The sequence below is a fragment of the Lontra canadensis genome, unplaced genomic scaffold (genome assembly GCF_010015895.1).
Source record: "Lontra canadensis isolate GAN:19392208 unplaced genomic scaffold, GSC_riverotter_1.0 scaffold45, whole genome shotgun sequence".
In the NCBI taxonomy this organism is placed as follows: Eukaryota; Metazoa; Chordata; class Mammalia; order Carnivora; family Mustelidae; genus Lontra; species Lontra canadensis.
This window is the reverse complement of record NW_022631039.1, coordinates 10,521,079-10,539,188: the sequence shown is the minus strand read 5'-3', so window position 1 is coordinate 10,539,188 and position 18,110 is coordinate 10,521,079. Positions and strand designations below refer to the sequence as shown.

Genomic DNA, 18,110 nt, shown 5'->3' with positions numbered 1-18,110 from the left:
GAATTTTAAAAACCTTAACAATTTATTCGTCTTATTTTCCAGTAAAATATTCACATAATGTCAAAAGAATGGAATGAAAGAGATGTAGCCGACTACCTTTAATTATTTCCACATAAATATTTAAAATCTAAAAACCCCAGCGGATCATCAGACTGAGTAGAAATTTGATTCTTCAAAGCAAGTATTGCTTTACTATTGTCATTAATTCAGTCAGTAATATGACCGAGAACCTGCAGTGGTAAACAAAACGCCTGCTGAGTTGTTTTTTTGAAAAGATGTTCCGGCGAGCCATTATGGGTCAATCCAAAAAGAATATGTTATTGAACTGTGTTGCACAGAGTTTCTTTACCTCTTCTGCAAAAAAAAAAGAAAAAAGAAAAAAAAAAAAACAGAAAACAGGGAGGTGAGAAACCGAGGTTTTCACTTAAAAGGTTACAGGATATACATTAGTACTTTCAACTCTTCTGGAACACAGTTGGGAAGAAATGTCCCCATTTACTGACCTTTCCCCTCCAAGCCTAGGTCAGAAGCGTTCATCAATCAAGAGAAAGGACAACAAAGCCCAGTGTGCCCCAAGGCCTCAGTGCTGTGGCACACAGCATTCCTTCTCCGGGCCTGGGGAGGCGCAAACCCCTGACACACCCATGGGCTGAGGGACCGCTGAGCACTGAGGCAACCCTCCAGGGACCCGAGCTGCCACCTGGGCTGGGGCTCCGGTGCTCCCCAGAGGGGGCGCCACCATGACTCCCAGTCCCCCCTGCGCCAGGTGCCTGTTGCTAATGCACATGACTCTTGCTACAAGTACTAGGAAGAGAAAAATGTCCTGTGTCCTAGCAGATTTGTGCAGAAAACGAAACCACACACCAGCTCTTCTCCTATCTAGACCATTGCCCCAGCCAGCCCTCAGGATCAGGCAGCAAGGCAGCCCCAGGCAGTGAAGGGGACACGGCCCTCTTGGCCAGCTCTAGCAGCTGTCAGGATCAGCCACAATGCACTGACTGGCCTGGGACCAGACCGCAAGGGCTGGAAGGTGGGGGTGGGGGTTAGGGGGGTGGGGCCTTGACCTGCCCAGTGAACCTGATAGCTCCGCCTCGGGCTGTCTCTTTATCACCAGGAATAAAATTATATATTGTTATCACCAATATATAACATTGTATATAAAAATATATTCATTTTTATATACAATGAATAAAGCCATGGGATTCTTATTTCTTTTTAGTGTTATAGAAAATTTTCCTTCGGCCACTGCCAAATCTCCTGTAACACAGGGAAGTCTTTCATACACTTTTTCAAGGAACTTTGCAACAGAACACAATGGATCAGATCATGATTTCTTTTAAGCGACAGGCATCTGCTCAACATCCACACCGTCATGACTTGCTCCCTAGCAGGCTTCTAGGCACACCAAACGGACAGTACGCAAGTACCAAAGCCTACTTACCGTTGACTTCAATCAGGTTTGCGTTTTTCTGATTCAGAATGACATACAGCTCCCGCTGGTCAGACTTCTTCCCGACAACCCAGTAATCGCTCATCGCCTTCACAATGACTTCTTCGTCCTCATCCACTCTGCAAGACATGAGTTCCAAAATACAAGTTTGTTACAGGGTTAGCTGGAGCAAAAAGACACATCTACTCTAAGATCAGAGACTGGAAACCAGTCACTTGGAAACTGTGGGGAGTCACGTGCAAGTGACCAGTGACTCTCGGGCCTCCTGATCTCTTCGGAAGGGGGACCCTCTGAGGTAGCTCTGGGCCACTCCACTTTGAAGAGGATTCCTTCAGGGCTGCTTCTCTCCTTAGAAAGGGAACGCCCAAGTTGAGAAGTTGTCAGAATTACCTAGTAAAATCACTGTTGATGTCACCCAGAATCTTCATTAAATCCGGATGCACAGATGTAAGTGATACACTAGGTGTTTTCCTCATGTGAATTGTACTCTTCTCGGCTAAATTCATATGGTTGAAGTAGATAAACTTAAACTGGGGTTCTTTTTCAGACCTGTGAAAACATGTCATTAAAATGGTAATATTTCTCAGAGAATAATTATCCAAACAATAGCACTATATTCTTAAAACCTTAAATCCATGTGGCTAAGGCCTTGTATTTTCCATGGCTGGGCCTTCAAATCAAGAATCTCAGTTAAGATGTAATAGGCTCCTCGTTCACTAGTAACTTATTTGATAACCATGAAGTATTCAATATGATGGAATTTTCCAGAAAGCTCATTTATCTTTTTGAAAAACCAGTATTACAACCATTTTTGTGATGATTTTCTCAATAATAATGCTTTAGAAATGGCAATCACTTGATTATGCTCTGCGTTTTGAATTTTTAAAAACAAATGCAAACTATACACAGGCCACCTGCCTTCCAACAGACAGGTCAGCAAACGACTAGTGGCCCTGGGGCGCAAAAGTGGCCATTCTTCTAAATAAAGCTTTAGCAGCCCATGGCCACACCCATGCCTTCACATTGGCCTGTGGCCACTTCCACGCTTCAAGGAGAGTGGAGCACTTGCAACACATGCACCCACAAAATCTGAAACGCGTGTTATGTGGCCCTTTGCAGAAGTTGTTTGCTGACCCGTTTCAGGAGAGTCATGGCTCCGTGATCCCGCGGGGCTGCGGAATGAACGCGCTCCCTGGATGTAAACAGAATCTAAGCTTACTCCTGTAACAAAGCTTTCACCACCCGAGAGGGAGAGACTGTTCTAAGGCTTATTAATTAGGCTTTTCCACTCAAGCATAACGAATATTTTAATTGGAATAGATCTTCTATTATTTGAAAAGATTGGTCAAGGCTACACATCACCTCCCAGGTCTGAGTCTGGACTCCTGGGGGAGCCGCTCCGACAGTGAGGCCACAGCTCCCGGGGCCTCCCGCCCTCCCTGCACCCTTACTTCAGTTATACTCTGGGGTGTGGTGACAGCCTGAGCAGCCCTGCCACTGGGGGGCTCAGAAGCTTCTCTGCTTACTTCAGGGTTAGCAGCCATGTTCTGGTGGGCTGAGGGTACCGGAAATCCGACCTCCGGAAAAGTGGGTTACTACTGTAATACTTTACATCTAGGCAAAGAAAGAATGTGGATGGCTTAGTGTCCAGGAGAATGAAAAGAGAATTCTTAACAAAACCAGAATATGTTTTTAGTAAGCCCCTAAAACTAAGAAAAGCAAGTGTAACTACAAGAAACTCTGTTTGGAAAGATGGAACATTTAAAAGACATCTGGAAAGAGTTGGGAATTTCGTTGTCCGGGCAAACTTCTACCCAGCCGCAATCAGGCTTACAGTCCTGGCTGTTCTGTGTCACCCCAAAACATTTGCTGTGGCCTCCCTCTTTCCCTCATTTAGAGTATATGTAAGATACTCTTCTAAGAAGATTTAAATTATTTCTTTTGTACCCCTGATGGAAATTTACATTTGGCAAATGCTATCCAGTAGTTAAGACAGGGACCAATGTGGCCTTTTTCCACTCTGCCTTCCACGAGGAGGACATAAAAACAGGAATAGAAAAACAGCTACTTGCTTTTCCACTATTAACTTGTCCTCTTAATGAAAGAAAAAGGAGAGACCAGATCACAATGAAAACAGCAAGGATAATGTTCATCCTATAGGCTTACTGGTTCTATCAAAAGTAACAAACAGGGTGCAAGTTTTGAAGGAGTAGCAGCCACATTCACCTGGTATCTTTTCCAAAGACTGGAAACCGATTCCTCTTAAACACCAAAGCATTTTTTTCTCTAAACACAGAAATGCAAATTTCCTGCCTCCTTAAAAAAGAACACGCTAAATACAGTTAACTACGTCAATAGAAAATACACTGAACATGGAAATACAGAATCCTTGACAATCTGTTATGAAGTTTGGCTTAAAATATCCTAGCACAGTAACAATATCCTCAAAGAACACGGAAAGGTGGGCCTGTCTTAAGTGGTTGTTTTTGGAGGGGACTTTCTGTTTTCTGTCAGCTTCACATCCCTTTGCCTCTTCCTTCTACAATCGGCTGCAAACCCAAGTATCGGTGATTGGCAGAGTCACAGGGAGGGTCCCCATTAGGAAACAGCTTTGGTTTAACTGAGCTGCTAGAGATGTCAGTGTTTAAGGACCAGGTATGTGAAAACCCACCCAAACTCCAAGAGCGTGCCAGGAAAGGCTTGGACCGGTGGAGGAAATCCGCGGTTCAGCAGGCACTTGACTGCCTGTGGAGGCTCCCTGCAACGTCAATGGCTGGCTGGGAGCACCGAGACCATCTGGTGGCTTTACTTGTTCTGGGCCTCGCTCCAGACAGCTTAGGTTGCCACACACGTGGCTTCTAGGTGAGGATGGCTATTCCTCACTTAACAAACTGAAGTGAAAAATAAGATTCTGAATTGATCGGTGTACAGACTGTACACAGTACAGCTCTTGCTCTTTCGCATGTCTAGGGTCATCAGGAAGTGGGGCACAGCTGAGCCCTTGGACTATGCACGTAAACTCCACCCTGGAAGGAAGGCTCCCCCGCTCCTGCTCTCCCTCTGCATGCCAGCCGGGCAAACCCATCCCTTCTCGCTTCCCTCCTGCCTGGCATTCCGTCCTGAGCCTCATCGTTACCAAACTGTGTCAGCGGGTGCGCTCCTCGCTAGAAATCCTAGCACCGTCAACCTCCCAAGCAACTGGGCTGGTTTACGAATGTATTCAAAGTGACTGATGAAAAAGGATTACACAGGGGTGCCTGGGTAGCTCAGTGGGTTAAGCCTCTGCCTTCAGCTCAGGTCATGATCTCAGGGTCCTGGGATTGAGCCCCGCATCGGGCTCTCTGCTCAGTGGGAAGGCTGCTTCCCCCCTCTCTGTCTGACTCTCTGCCTACTTATGATCTCTGTCAAATAAATAAAATTAAAAACAAAAAAGGATTACACAGATTGCTCACAGGAAAGAGTCTCCCTTTTCAATAACTTTGTACTTCCTCCTCCTCCTCACACCTTTCCAAAATTCAGCATTCAAAGCGGCTTTGAGTGGGAATATGTAAAAGAAACAGAAACAAATGTCTCAGATTCAGAAAACTATCGCTATAGGGGGAAAAGTCTTAAATTAGAGCCCGTCCTCTAGGCCTTAAAAATTCCAGGTGAATTAGACTGAGACAAAGAAGATAAAACCATAAAAGTACCACAGATGAAAATGGCATTTTAAAAATGATGTTGGGACAGAAAACTGTACGTAGGCCAGTGAAAAGAGAAATCTAAAGGAGGTGCCTAATGAAATGGACTACATATAAGTCCCAGACAGGTTACCAAAAATCGTAAAACCAAACTCAAAAAAATCCGTGGCATGACTGAAGAACGTGGACGTAAAAGCAAAGATACAAAGCACTTGAGTGGGAAGAGCCAATGGACACAGGCAGTTCGTGGAAGAGACAGAAATGCCAACCTTGATGTCACCTGGCAGATGTCAAGACACACCACAGAGAATGAGTGGCTCCTGTGGGAGGTGACCACATTGTCATTGCACATTCCCTTTGCCCTAGAACTCCATGCTAGGGACATCTCCTAAGAGGATGAGTACCGGTAAGCACCAGATTGCTTAATACGGAGCTATTTTAACGCTAATGGGTAGAACCAGACTTCTCAGCAAATGCCACAATGATTCAACAAACAGAGCACATCTATCCAATTAAGTACCGTGAATCAGCCCTGAAAGAGGAGAGGCAGATCCATATTTATTGGTCTAAAAAATGATGTTCATGCCATATATTTTTTTTCTTATAGATTTTATTTACTTATTTGACAAAGAGAGAGAGCAAGAGAAGGAACACAAGCAGGGGGAGTGGGAAAGGGAGAAGCAGGCTTCCCGCCGAGCAGGGAGCCCAGTTTGGGGCTTGATCCCAGGACCCTGGGATCATGACCTGAGCCAAAGGCAGACACTTAACGACTGAGCCACCAGGTGCCCCTCTGCCATGTATTTTTAAAAAGGTACAGATTTACAGCACAATAGTTTAAGAAATCCATCCATAAAGAACACTGTGTATATGTCACTGTTTTCCTATGTGTACAAGTCTAAAAAGATACAAGCTAAATGAGAGAAGATTTCCAATATTTGTATTTCTGAATTTAAAAACTAAGGATATAGGAGCGCCTGGGTGGCTCAGTTAAGCATCTGCCTCTGGCTCAGGTCATGATCTCAGGGTCCTGGGATCAAGTCCCGCATTGGGCTCCCTGCTCAGCGGGGAGGCTGCTTCTCCCTCTCCCCCCTGTTCCTGCTCTCTCTCTCTCTCTCTCTCTCTCTCTCAAATAAATAAAATGTTTAAAAAAAATTAAGGACAAAAATTACACTCAAAAAAAGAAAAAAATTTAAAATAATTGAATTGCAAAGTCCTTGAGTAGAAAAAATCAAGGTGTCACACACGTAATAGAAACGACCAACGAATCTCCTTCACGCCATTCTTTAAAGGGGTGACCTCAACTTTCTAAGGAACAATTAAAAGAACTGCAGCTTAAGCATATGGACTCAACACTCAACTTTATGCCCCGAGTCAGCCCTACGGCTGGTGTCCACTGAGGGCTGAAGCTAACAGAACAGCTGGGCACCAGGATCCTGGCGCTGACCTCTGGGGTCAGGACGGGGATGGCTGCCTCATACAGTACCCCTCACCCCTCAGCAATGCGGGCAGGAGCTGGGATGTGAGTCTTGGAGGTCCTAGGACTGGGGTACAAAATGGTTTGATCTGAGTCAGGATTTCCAGAAGAAAAGCACATTATCTTTGGTACTAAAGAACATTTTCCCCTGGTCAGCTGATACTTAACAGCTTGGCAAGCGAGAGCGCTGTTACGTATAAAATCTCAGATGCGTCGAGAGCACCTAAGGTCAACTTTCAAAGACAAAAACAACTATGCCTCTAGAGCCTCTGTTCTTGGCACTGCCCTAAGTTGTGTGTTCTACCATCGAGTTTTCCAGGTGTCTGTCTTTCAGGGGCCACGGATACTACACAGCAGTTGTTACCGGTAACTGTCCCCCCCGATGGAGCTACGCTAGACCATACAGAGCCAAGAGTTAAGCACAGAATCTAAGTGGGGGGAGGGGGGGGTTGTGTGTGTGTTCACGGTGTCATTTTTTCCACCTTCCTGTTTGCAAATTTCCATAATAAAATATCAGAGAGAAAACTTCTTCCTAGTGAAATTAGATTGTTAATGTCCATGGCCCTCTCCTTTCTTCAAACTATTGTTTTTGGGGGAAAAAAAAATCTCAGAGCCCTTCCTCTAGCCCTTGAAAATCCCCGGTGAATTAAAGATTGAAACACAGAAGATAAAACCCTAAAAGTACCAGAGATAAAAATGGCATAGTTTTATATCAGGGTAGAAAGCCATGAGTATGACACCAAAGGTAGAAATCTAGAAGAAGTGACTAATAAATGAACTATATAAATCCCAAACTTGTATATTATAAAAAACAATAAAACCAAAGTTTAAAAAACGAAAAATACGTGACATGACTTCTCTACAATCCTGAGGAGAGTTGACCTTTGCAGAATAGGAAGTCCCTGACAAGCAAGACTTCCTCAGAGAGTCGCTGGTGAGCTCATGAAAATCCATCACGTCCCCAGAAAGCACAGGCAGAACGGTTAACACATCCAGCAATCTCCCAGGGAGGGGGGCGCAGGTTGGGAAAGCAGGGAACTTACTAGACTTTCTCTCTCTCCACTCAGCAGTTTATAACTTGCATGATACTAAACAGATCTGACTCACTTATGCTTCCTTCAGAAATGAAAATCTGACAGTTTCATGGTGAAAAAAATGAAACCTCGAGAGACAAACCACAGAGATGCTGAAATCTAGAAAACAAACTGAGGGTTGCCGCAGGGAAAGTGGGTCAGGGGTGGGGTACCTGGGGGATGGGCATTAAGGAGGGCACTTGAAGGAGCACTGGGTGTTATATGCAACTGATGAGTCACTAAATTCTACCCTGAAACTAATAATACACTGTATGTTAATTAAATTGAATAAAAAAAATTAAACCTCAAGATGCAAAGTGGTCAGGCACACTTAGTTCTTGGCTTAATCTTTTCTGATACGAAGTAAGCTGTTGACAGTAACAATCCACATGCAGATACAAAACCTATACCTACTATCACCCAGACCCTGTGTGTGTCCTCTCTACAGGCTGGGGCTTCCGGAAGACCGTATACACACAGCACGGGGCCACTATGAACACTGGTTATACATAAATTCATACACGTTAGTAACTTCTCAAACATACAGGAAGTCCATATAAAGAGGGCTTTTGTTTCTCAAATGACTTCCCATGTGCTCACTTAATCTTTATGGCATATGACTTTACGTTGGGAAGAGTAGAAAGAGGTTCAATGACTTCCCAGTGTTCTTAGAACCAAAATGAGTTTAACCGGAGTCTGCCGATACACGCCTGGAGCTAGTGTCTTTCAAGGCACCAGATTCTGGCCCAACACCCTAATGGCCTACAGCACGGCCAACTCTCCACCACACATGTATGTACAACAGGCAAGGTACTTTCTGTCTACACGAGGCAAAGCCCTGCCGATCACCACGGCCAATGTGAATTTACAGTCTGGGCTGGTCCAGTGGGATGTGAGGTGGCCCTCACAGGGTCCAGCCCACAGGCACAGCTAGCACACCCCACCCCATTCCTGACACCACAGTCAGGGGGCGGGCTGAGGGAAGGTATTCACAGAAGACCCGGCCCCCACCATCATCTTGGAGCAGAAAAGCTCGGGAACGGTTCCCCAGTTCCCCAGGGAGCTTTTCATATAGGACTGAGCTGCACGTTTGTTCTCCGGAGTCAGAGAAAACACAAATGATATTACCATCCATTTTCTTAAGTAAAAACTACCCTTCTTCTTCCCAAACCAGTTAAATGCTAGAAAGTAAACACGAAGCGAAGTACAAACCCAGACATTCTTTTGTTGATGTTAAACTGCTCACAAATGTCAGATGCCAGCACTGTGAGCTGGGGCCCAACAATGCTGTCCAGTCTTCGGCAAAAATCCAACGTGGGCTGTACAGAGGCTAACGAGTAATTTAAAAAATACCAGTAAGTTTTAGAATTCTTTGTGTTGAAAAGGTCAGTATTCATCTAACGGTCTTACAGTATTCCAATGAAAACTTTACTGATCAGGAAAATAAAACAATTAAATGACAAGCTCTCCCTCCCCTCCCAAAGAGAAGAGAAACAGGAGAGTCAAAGTTAGTTATAGTTAAGGTGTACAAGAGTCAAAGACCTATCTCACTCTGAATATCAATTTAAGCACACCCCGTGGGGTGGGAAGTTGGCCGAAGAAGGTTAAGTATCTAACACACACCACACAGTACTCAGGGGCCAGCAGCCCTCTGGTGCTTTACAAACATGACCCGATTTAACCCCCTAAGCCCCCTTTGAAAAAGGTACTCCTGTTATCACTTCACAGGGAGGGAGGCGAAGAAAGGTGCCCAGGGCCAGCTGCTAGGAAGCAGGTAGGCCAGGACTTTAAAAATATGAGACAGAGCTAGTTCTCTAGCAAAGCTCACAGAGGGGAGCAGTGCTTAATAGAGCCTCTATGACAACATGTTTACTGTTTAAGGACAGAGCACAGCAAAGCGTAAAGAGAGAAGGCTTATCTACTCGGGCTGAAGTTGGATACAGGTGTGTACCTACCATCAATCATAAAGCACACAGCTGCACTCATGGCCTGGGAAGAGAAAACAAACCAAGGATTACAAAACGGCATAAAAAAGAAATTCGATGACCCAGTGCAGTGGCTCTTCTTGAATTTTGACTTGAATCACTTGGTCAAGATATTTTTTAGTCAACTGGAGAGATCTGGATATGGACTAGAAAGCAGAGAACATGAAGGAAAGGGTTTTTCCTGCCAGGTGTGCTAATTACATGGTGGTTAAGTGAAAACACATGCCCTCATTAGAGATGCAAATTGCAGCGTCTGCAAGTGAAATGACAGGATCTAACATGTGCAAGCAAAAAACATAAAAAAATAAAAACCACACAGGGAAAACAGATGGAAGATAAGCATGTTGTTCATTAAATTAAGCTGTGTGATGGGAGCCAGGGGATTCATTCTTCTTGTCTGTTTTTGTGTATCTTTGAAAGTTTCCATGAACACAGTTAAAATGCCCCAGCAGATAAATGTTCCCTTGTCTCCCCTTTCATGATAGTGAATGTTGCACCGGTGACACTGGCTACAGCAACCACAAATCAAACAACCAGACATGGTTAAATGTATTACTGCATACACTACACAGTGGCAAAAAGTCACACAGAACATATGGCCTTAGGAGAAAAAGTCACAGAACTCCTCCTGAGGCCCGTCCCTGTGGGCAGCCACTGGAACGGTTTTAGAGACCTTGGCTCTACCACTGTGGCCTTCAGATGGCATCATGAATCCCTACTCACGTCCCAACAGTGATGAAGTCCCTCATCGGCCTTCCTTTTCCTCCCCACTGCTTAGAGCCACTCCAGCTTCCCCACGGGTGACCCTACACCCAAATGGCCCACTTCTCACGCCAGTCTCAGGGACAAGCTCCTGGATGGTTGCTTTTCATACGAACACACTTACCCCTGTCCCCCATCCCTGCACCTCTCCCCACAGCCCCCTCTCAGCCTCTGGCAGCCGTAACTGTTTTCGCACGGGCATACTCAAGCACACGTGCGCTATTCTGTAAGTGAATCGTAACTCTCACCCGCTTATAAACAGGTCGCAACATTGGTGGCCCACAGGCCAGTTCCATTCAGTATGTGTCTCTTTCTCTGTAACTTTCACTTAGATGCCCACTAGTTTCCTACGGAGATTCCAACTTCTAGCCTCTGTTGATACATCAGGACATCTGAGACCACCAGTTCTGCTTTCCAAGGTGCTACCTTGTGGAGGTGAGTGGCCTCTGGCCTCCTTGTGACTTGAGCCACGCGGTGTTTCACAGCGCCACTCCACATGGAAACCCCATCCCCGTCCGTCTATCATCTACAGGGTTTCCTGCCAGCAGCTGCATGTGTGACTCCTTACAGTTTGTTTTTTTTAAATGTGCCTTTCGAGTCCCTGTTTAAAAACCTGACGAATTTCCAATACATAGAAAAGCACACAAAATAGCATAACAAACCCCGCAGGCCATCACTTCCCCGGTGACCGTCAGCGGACACACAGTCCTACTCTACCCTGCTCCCCTAACTACGTGCTCATCTCAGACGCCACATCACATCTCCAGGCACAGATCATGGGTTGTATACGGAGGACCAGGACCTGGGAGCCCGTTCAAAATGGTGGCATGACGAGCTCCACAGAATCCTCCAACACCCTAACTGAAGAAAATTATAAAAAACAAAACTTTAGGGGCGCCTGGGTAGCTCAGTGGGTTAAGCCTCTGCCTTCGGCTCAGGTCATGGTCTCAGGGTCCTGGGATCAAGCCCCACATCGGGCTCTCTGCTCAGCGGGGAGCCTGCTTCCCTTCCTCTCTCTCTCTGCCTGCCTCTCTGCCTACTTGTGATTTCTGGCTGTCAAATAAATAAAATCTTAAAAAAAAAAAAAAAAAAGAGGAGCCACCATTACTGTTTTACGGGGGGGAACGGATTTTAAGGCTGTAATACTACGAAAAATTATATACAAACAACCGAAGAACAAGCAGGACAAATTCCCAGTAAGACACAAACAACTGAAACAACTCAAGAGACAGACAGTAAGACCTAGAACGAGGACAGACACTCTTTCATCATGGGACGGTTTCCAACAAAGAAAAGCCCAGATGTAGGTGGCTTCACGGTGACCAATTATTCAAAGAATTAACAGCAATCCTTCACAAACTCTTCCAAAACACAGGAGATGAGGAAACACTTCCCGACCCAGTCTGAGGCTGGTAGTAGCCTGATACCAAAACCAGACCATGACTTCAGAAGGAGAGAAAAACCACAGGCCAACATCCCTTCTGGCCCCCAGCCCGTGCGGCATCAGCAGAGTTCCAGAGAGCTGGCGACTAAGGCCAGGGACGCCGGCAATCAGCTGTGTCTGCACGGCCAAGGCCCAGTCAAAACTCTGGATGTCAAGGCTCGAGAGAGCTGCCCTGGATGGTAAGACTCCACACATGTCACACGTCCCTGCTGGGAGAAATAGGCCCCGTGCTGTCTGCACAGCTCCACCGGGAGGGGGCAAGCTCAGGCCTGGTGACTCCCGGGTCCTGCCCCGAGTGCCTCTTTCCTGGGCCATCTTTCATTTGCACTCCTTTGCTGTAGTAAACTGTGAGCAGGAGCGGGCCAGCTTCTCTGAGTCCTGCAAGCACCTCTAGTGAACTCCTGGGTGGTCTTGGGGGCCCCTGAGCTAGCAGCGTGTGTCAGAAGCAAGAGTGGTCTTGAGGAGTCCTGCACTTTGCAGTGAAAAACCACTAAACTGAATACTTTAAGTGGGCTAATTATACAATATGTGAACTCTGTCTCAACAAAGCTGTTTTGGAAAAAAGCTAACTTTTTAAAATAACTATGATGCCATCATCCCATTTAAAATTCTACCTATTGATTGACTCTAAGATCAGAAATCCAACAAACAACAAAGAGTAACAGGTTATTTCTTGACTAGAGTTCGAAATCATTACCCTGAGTCATTCAAAGACTGATTTTCACTTGCTAGAGACGTGGGCTTTTCCCTACCCCAGTTACGGTTCATTTTCAGACATGTCGGTACATCTTCCCTGGGATTCTCTCCTTCTGGGCCATTCCTTAGAACACCCAACATTTAATCAAAGCTCGCAGTCGTACTATTTTATGAATGCAACATCTTTTTGGTCTGGGGTCCCTGCACCCAGAACAGAGCCCCCATTTCTCTGTTCCACCGCGGAAGTCCCTGAGGTGCTAAGCCCCACCACAAACTCAGAGCTCGATCACCACAAGCCGCCTTCTTCCTGTTCTCAAGTGTCCGGGCCACGGGTGTGGATTCTGAGGTATTCTCGTTCTTGGTTTCCTCACTGATTCTGATATAAAAACCCACGCAAACCCGAAGACCAGACACATGGGGTAACCTTCCTGAGACTTTTTGCCATTAACACACCTCTCTTCGATCTCACCTGCGATGGGACAGTTGGGCTCGGCAAAGAATTCTACACTGAAAATCCCTCTCTCTTGGAACTTTCAAAGTCCTCCTTCCCTTGTCACCTAGTATCTGCTGTCCGTCAAGAAAAGGCTGCTCATACTGATTTTCTTTACAGATGACCTGATTTTCCTTCTGGAAGCTTCTCGGATCTTCTCTTTATATTTCTGAAACTGCCCACTTTTTGGATTGGAGTGGGTCTTTTTGATTCACTGTGTGAGACATTCAGTGGGCCTTTTCAATCTGGGAGATGTGTTCCTCTTCATCTAGATATGTCCTCATAATACACTCAATTTCCTCACCTTCAACTTTCTGTGAATCAGATGTGGAGATCCCTCTCTCCCATCTTTTCTTTGTATTTTATTTATTTTAAAAATTTTTGCTTTTTAAAGGAATTATTATTTTTTAAATTTAAATTCAATTAGCCCACATACAGTACATCACTGGTTTTTGATGTAGTGTTCAATGATTTTCTCCATATTTTTATGTCTTGTCATGTTATCTTACATTCAAAGCAGGGCAACTTATCTTTAACCCTTCTAATGAAGTTCTCGTGTCAACAAGAGTATTTTCAGGGGACAGGGACCAAAGCGTTATTTTTAATGGGTACAGAATTTTGGGTGAAGACGAGTTCTGGAAACAGACAGTGGTAAGTTTGTCCAATACTGGTTATGTACTGAACCATACACTTAAAAATGGTTAAAATGGCAAATTTTACGCTATGTATAACTTGCCCCAATAAATAAAATTATGTTTTCAATTACCCTAAGTTTATTCTAGCCCTGACTCTCAGGTTGTCCTGTTCTGGTTTTATAGATACACCACTCTAATCTCTGCGGATGCTAATTTTTAGACGTTCTCTCTGTTGGCAGAGAAATTTTTCTCTCAAGATCTAGTTTTGTTTTTCCATGCACACTAAAGGACAACAGAATGCGTGGCTGACCAGGGAGGGAGGCCCTGCTCCAGGGCAGAACGAGGGCAGCAGTCACCGGACTCCCGCAATCGGCACTTACTCTCAGCTGCGCACACCCATGCTGGCCGCGATCTGGCTCCCCAGATTGTTTTCCTTTAAAATGACCCTTGAGGGATGCCTGGAAGGGTCTGCCTTTGGCTCAGGTCATAATCCCGGGGGCAAAATAAAGAGCCTTGACTTTCACCCAGGAATAGGTGCTCGGTTGCCTGTGAGTATGTGAGGATGGGAAAAGGGGTGTCTGGCTGGTTTATATACAACACTCACTCCCTTTCCTTCCAAGCTCGCCTCCCACTCCAGACTCCTTAGGTGCTATCTCTAAGTGGGGGCTTCTCTGGGCTTCTGTGGGGGCAGGCAGGCTCTTGCCTTAGTGCACACCCCCCACTCCTCCTTGGCCAGACTTCATCCATCAGCACCCCACCTACACCCCCTTCCTGCCGTCCAGGGAGACGAATCCCTCACACTGAGGTTCACCTCTGCCTGGTGCTCACACGCCACCATTTCTAGGTCTTTACAAACTCAAACATATTGTACTCTCAGGTGGGGAACAAGATAAACACACTTGCTTAGCCTTCCTTCTTGAACCAAAATCACCTTTACAAAAACCAAGCTAACGGCGGCGCCTGGGTGGCTCAGTGGGTTAAAGACTCTGCCTTCGGCTCAGGTCATGATCCCAGAGTTCATGATCCGCATCGGGCTCTGCTCAGCGGGGAGCCTGCTTCCTCCTCTTTCTCTCTCTACCTGCCTCTCTGCCTACTTGTGGTCTGTCTGTCAAACAAATAAATAAAATCTTAAAAAAAAAAAAGCTAATGTATCCGAGCTATAACTGGACTATCGTAACAGAACCCCCAAGTCTGTGCTTTCCAATCCACGAAAGCAGAATTTACTGGAGTGTGGCCAGTCCCACACCGGAAGGCATCTAACGACAAAGCAACACCACCTTTGCTGGCCTCTGTGTGTGAGCACACAGGACTTCCAAATGCTTCTGAGTCACAGCTTCAGACAGTGTCAGACAGAGATTCTTTCACTAATAAGAAAAGCACTGAAAAGGAGCTGAAAATAAACCTACTGTTCCAGAGGGCCACCCATTCTGAGTTTTCCAACAATGAGAACTTTCAACATCTATTGTGAGAAATATTTCAGGGGCGTGTAGGCACACACACTCGTGTATACACGCAAGAAAGATTTACTTTCGCGTTAATCTGTAATGCTGGAGGGAAAAACAGTTGTTACCTTATAGACAATTAAATGCAGTGCTTCGTAAGTGTCATCTGTGTTTACAAAAATTTTGGGGAATCTGCATTTTGCTTCTGGATCATTAAGGTTCAAGGGTCCCGTAAGAAATCTGAAAAGCAAGCACAGAAATGACTCAACTCAATCAGGTAAGTGATAAACAGGAATACATAAAACAGGATATAGTCCCACTTAATATAGATTCATTTTCTTTTTGGGAAGCCAGACACTACTTGGAAAACACCAAATCAGAGTGTGATAAAGTTTTAATTCACTGGAAACAACAGCATTTCCACTGCAGTAAACAACTGCCAGTAAATAGCACAAAGGTAATTTCAGAATTGATGATTTTACCTTTACCAAAAAAAGACAATAAAATCCAATACTGTAGATCAAAGACCAGAAGTTTTACCTTCCATAATGTTGAAGATTTCCTGGCATCTCCGCCCTTATTGGAGAATCCCTTCCCGCCAACTGTAAACAAAGTCAAGGTTGAGAAATGATTCATTAGATTTTCTCGTTTTGAAGCTTTGAAAACCACATTTATACCTACTAGTGGGCTCCATGCCATTTTCCGGTCTCATTTACGCACATTCCTCCCCACCAATAAAAGGGAAGGGGATTACAAGAGTTACATAAAGAATGCATTGATAGGAACCAGAACGATCAAAACTTCATTGTACCCTGAACTCCATCTAATGATTTAGTTCCTTTTTCAGCAATAACCGAAATTTCCCAAGGCGTTAATGTATGCTAGGCAATGATCACCTCATAGGACCCTAGAGGCAGCACACTCTTCCTATTTTCTCGTTGTGGAAACTCAAGTTAGTAGAAGTTCCCCCGCATATATAGCTCCTAATCAGCAGGGCCAGGCGTCAACCCCATGACTGTCTGACATCAAAGCTTTCAGCCAGGACATCACGCCTCCTCCCGGATTGGTATTTGTAGCACACGCCTAACACTCTTGCTGAAGATGTACTATCTCAATAGGCACAGGAAAGGGGGGGAAAATCCAAATCCAATGTCATGTTAGCTGAAACCTCTCACTCTTCTAAAAAAAATTCTGACGTTCTTTTAGTCTATATAAAATTTTAGCATATAACCACAGAAAAAAAGATTGAAAAACGATCTAAATCCAATAGTAAAAATAGGTATCTGACTCTCACAGAAGCAGTCTGTACTGAAAAAGAAGGCCTCATGCGTCCACACTCACACTGCCGTGTTGAATCCTGTGGTTTCCTACTTTCTAAGCCCGGCTCTTTGGGCAAATAAAGGGCCAGAGTTTTCTGTTGGGGCAGCCGCACTGTCACACACGGAAAAGCCTCCTGAGGGCGTGGATGTAAGGAGGTGCTTTAGTCTCAGGCAGATCCCGAGATCAAGTCCTGGCCCTGCCGCTTCCCGGCTAGGTGACCCCGGGTGTGCCATTTAAGCCCCTCTAGCCTGAGTGTCCTGTCTGTAAGGTGGGGAGAAGTTATTCTACTCGGGACGGTTGTCAGGATGCCAGGAGATAATGCATGTTTGCGGGGCACTCAGGACAGTGCTGGGTCACAGTACGTACTTAAGAAACATGAGCCACTGTACTCAGACTGCCTACAAAGGACCTATGTGCAGGACCAGGTCCTTCTTAAAACCTGGCTTTCAATTTCTTATCAAAGAGGTTTTTTTCTTGTTTCATGTCACAACCTTAAACAGAGGGAGGGAAGAGAACAAGCCAGTGCATGTATGCATCTGGGCCAAAATGATTCGTGGGCTATGGATACTTTTTATCTCCAACCTAGTGAGAGTGGCAGAAGGACACTTTGGGGAGAAGGCTGCAGTATTACGTACAGGTCTCTGCAGAAAACTGGGAAAGTAAGTAACCCAGTGGAAAAGGCAAGCAGGCAAGGGACCATCCACTGAATGACATCTCATACTTGTAGGGGACAAGCCCATAGGATTCACCTTTCTTCTGTCAAAGACCCCAGGTGTTTTCAAGTTCCCAGAACCCTGCCTAAAACCTGTTTCTCCACTACTCAATGAATTGCTCCTCTTAAAAACAGACCCTTGCTATTGTATTGGAATGTAACGAAAGGAAGAAGAGCTGACATATGTGGTTTTCTGTGCTAAGGGGTACACAACCATACATGTCACACTAGCAATCTAACATATAGATCAGAGCTGCCCCACCGACCACCGCGTTACTCCACCCTCCGCCCCCAAGCCCCCAGCCCTCCAGCCTGGGTGTGCATACATACATAATACATACAACAAACATACACACAGAGGCAGGGGTTGGCGGGGAGGGAGGGAGCCCAGTGCCCGGCCGTACCTCAGGCTCGATATGCCTTGGAAACAGAGACGTGGTGAGGTATTTGTATAAAATTCTCATGTCGTCTTGTTCTAACCCACTCCTGAAACATCAGAAATGCATGGTGTTAAAAGCCTGGAACTGGTCTTCTGTCTTCCTGTGGCTCGGGTCATAGTAACACTCCTCTTGTTTGCTTGTTTACATTGTACCCAGAAGCCCTTTCCTGGACTGGGAAGTTCCAGAAGGGAATGAATTAAACTGGTCTGCCGCTAGCACTTTATCCTGAGCCGGCAAAGGCTACGTCTGTGTCATCTTGTATTCTATACGCCATTGTAAACAAACAGTCACTGGTCTGATTTGATCTGACTCGATTCCCTGCTTGAACCTGAGGTGGAATTCTTCAGGGAGCATTAACAGCCACCATGCTCCACTCCAGGTAGCAGATTCTACTTCGCTTTCCGGGCTCTACAGACATGCCACATGCTTCCACGCAGCCTCCCGGGGAACACTGGCATGCTGCCGATGGGGCCTACGCTCCTGCTTGGTCTCAGAAACGGATGTGGA

At 45.5% G+C, this 18,110-nt stretch overlaps 1 protein-coding gene across 1 annotated transcript in view; it reads right to left on the bottom strand.

Annotated features, from left to right (window-relative positions):
• The window catches only part of CCZ1 (CCZ1 homolog, vacuolar protein trafficking and biogenesis associated), a 30,175-nt gene continuing 12,065 nt past the window's right edge, over window positions 1–18,110 (bottom strand). Inside the window, exons 8-15 of the mRNA XM_032872691.1 lie at window positions 17,568–17,649; window positions 15,672–15,733; window positions 15,260–15,371; window positions 9,633–9,666; window positions 8,890–9,007; window positions 1,841–1,999; window positions 1,442–1,569; window positions 1–354 (exon numbers count right to left, since the gene is read on the bottom strand). Of these exons, the coding sequence (XP_032728582.1) occupies window positions 299–354; window positions 1,442–1,569; window positions 1,841–1,999; window positions 8,890–9,007; window positions 9,633–9,666; window positions 15,260–15,371; window positions 15,672–15,733; window positions 17,568–17,649 (751 nt within the window). The 3' untranslated portion in view covers window positions 1–298. The remainder of the gene's footprint in view (window positions 355–1,441; window positions 1,570–1,840; window positions 2,000–8,889; window positions 9,008–9,632; window positions 9,667–15,259; window positions 15,372–15,671; window positions 15,734–17,567; window positions 17,650–18,110) is intronic.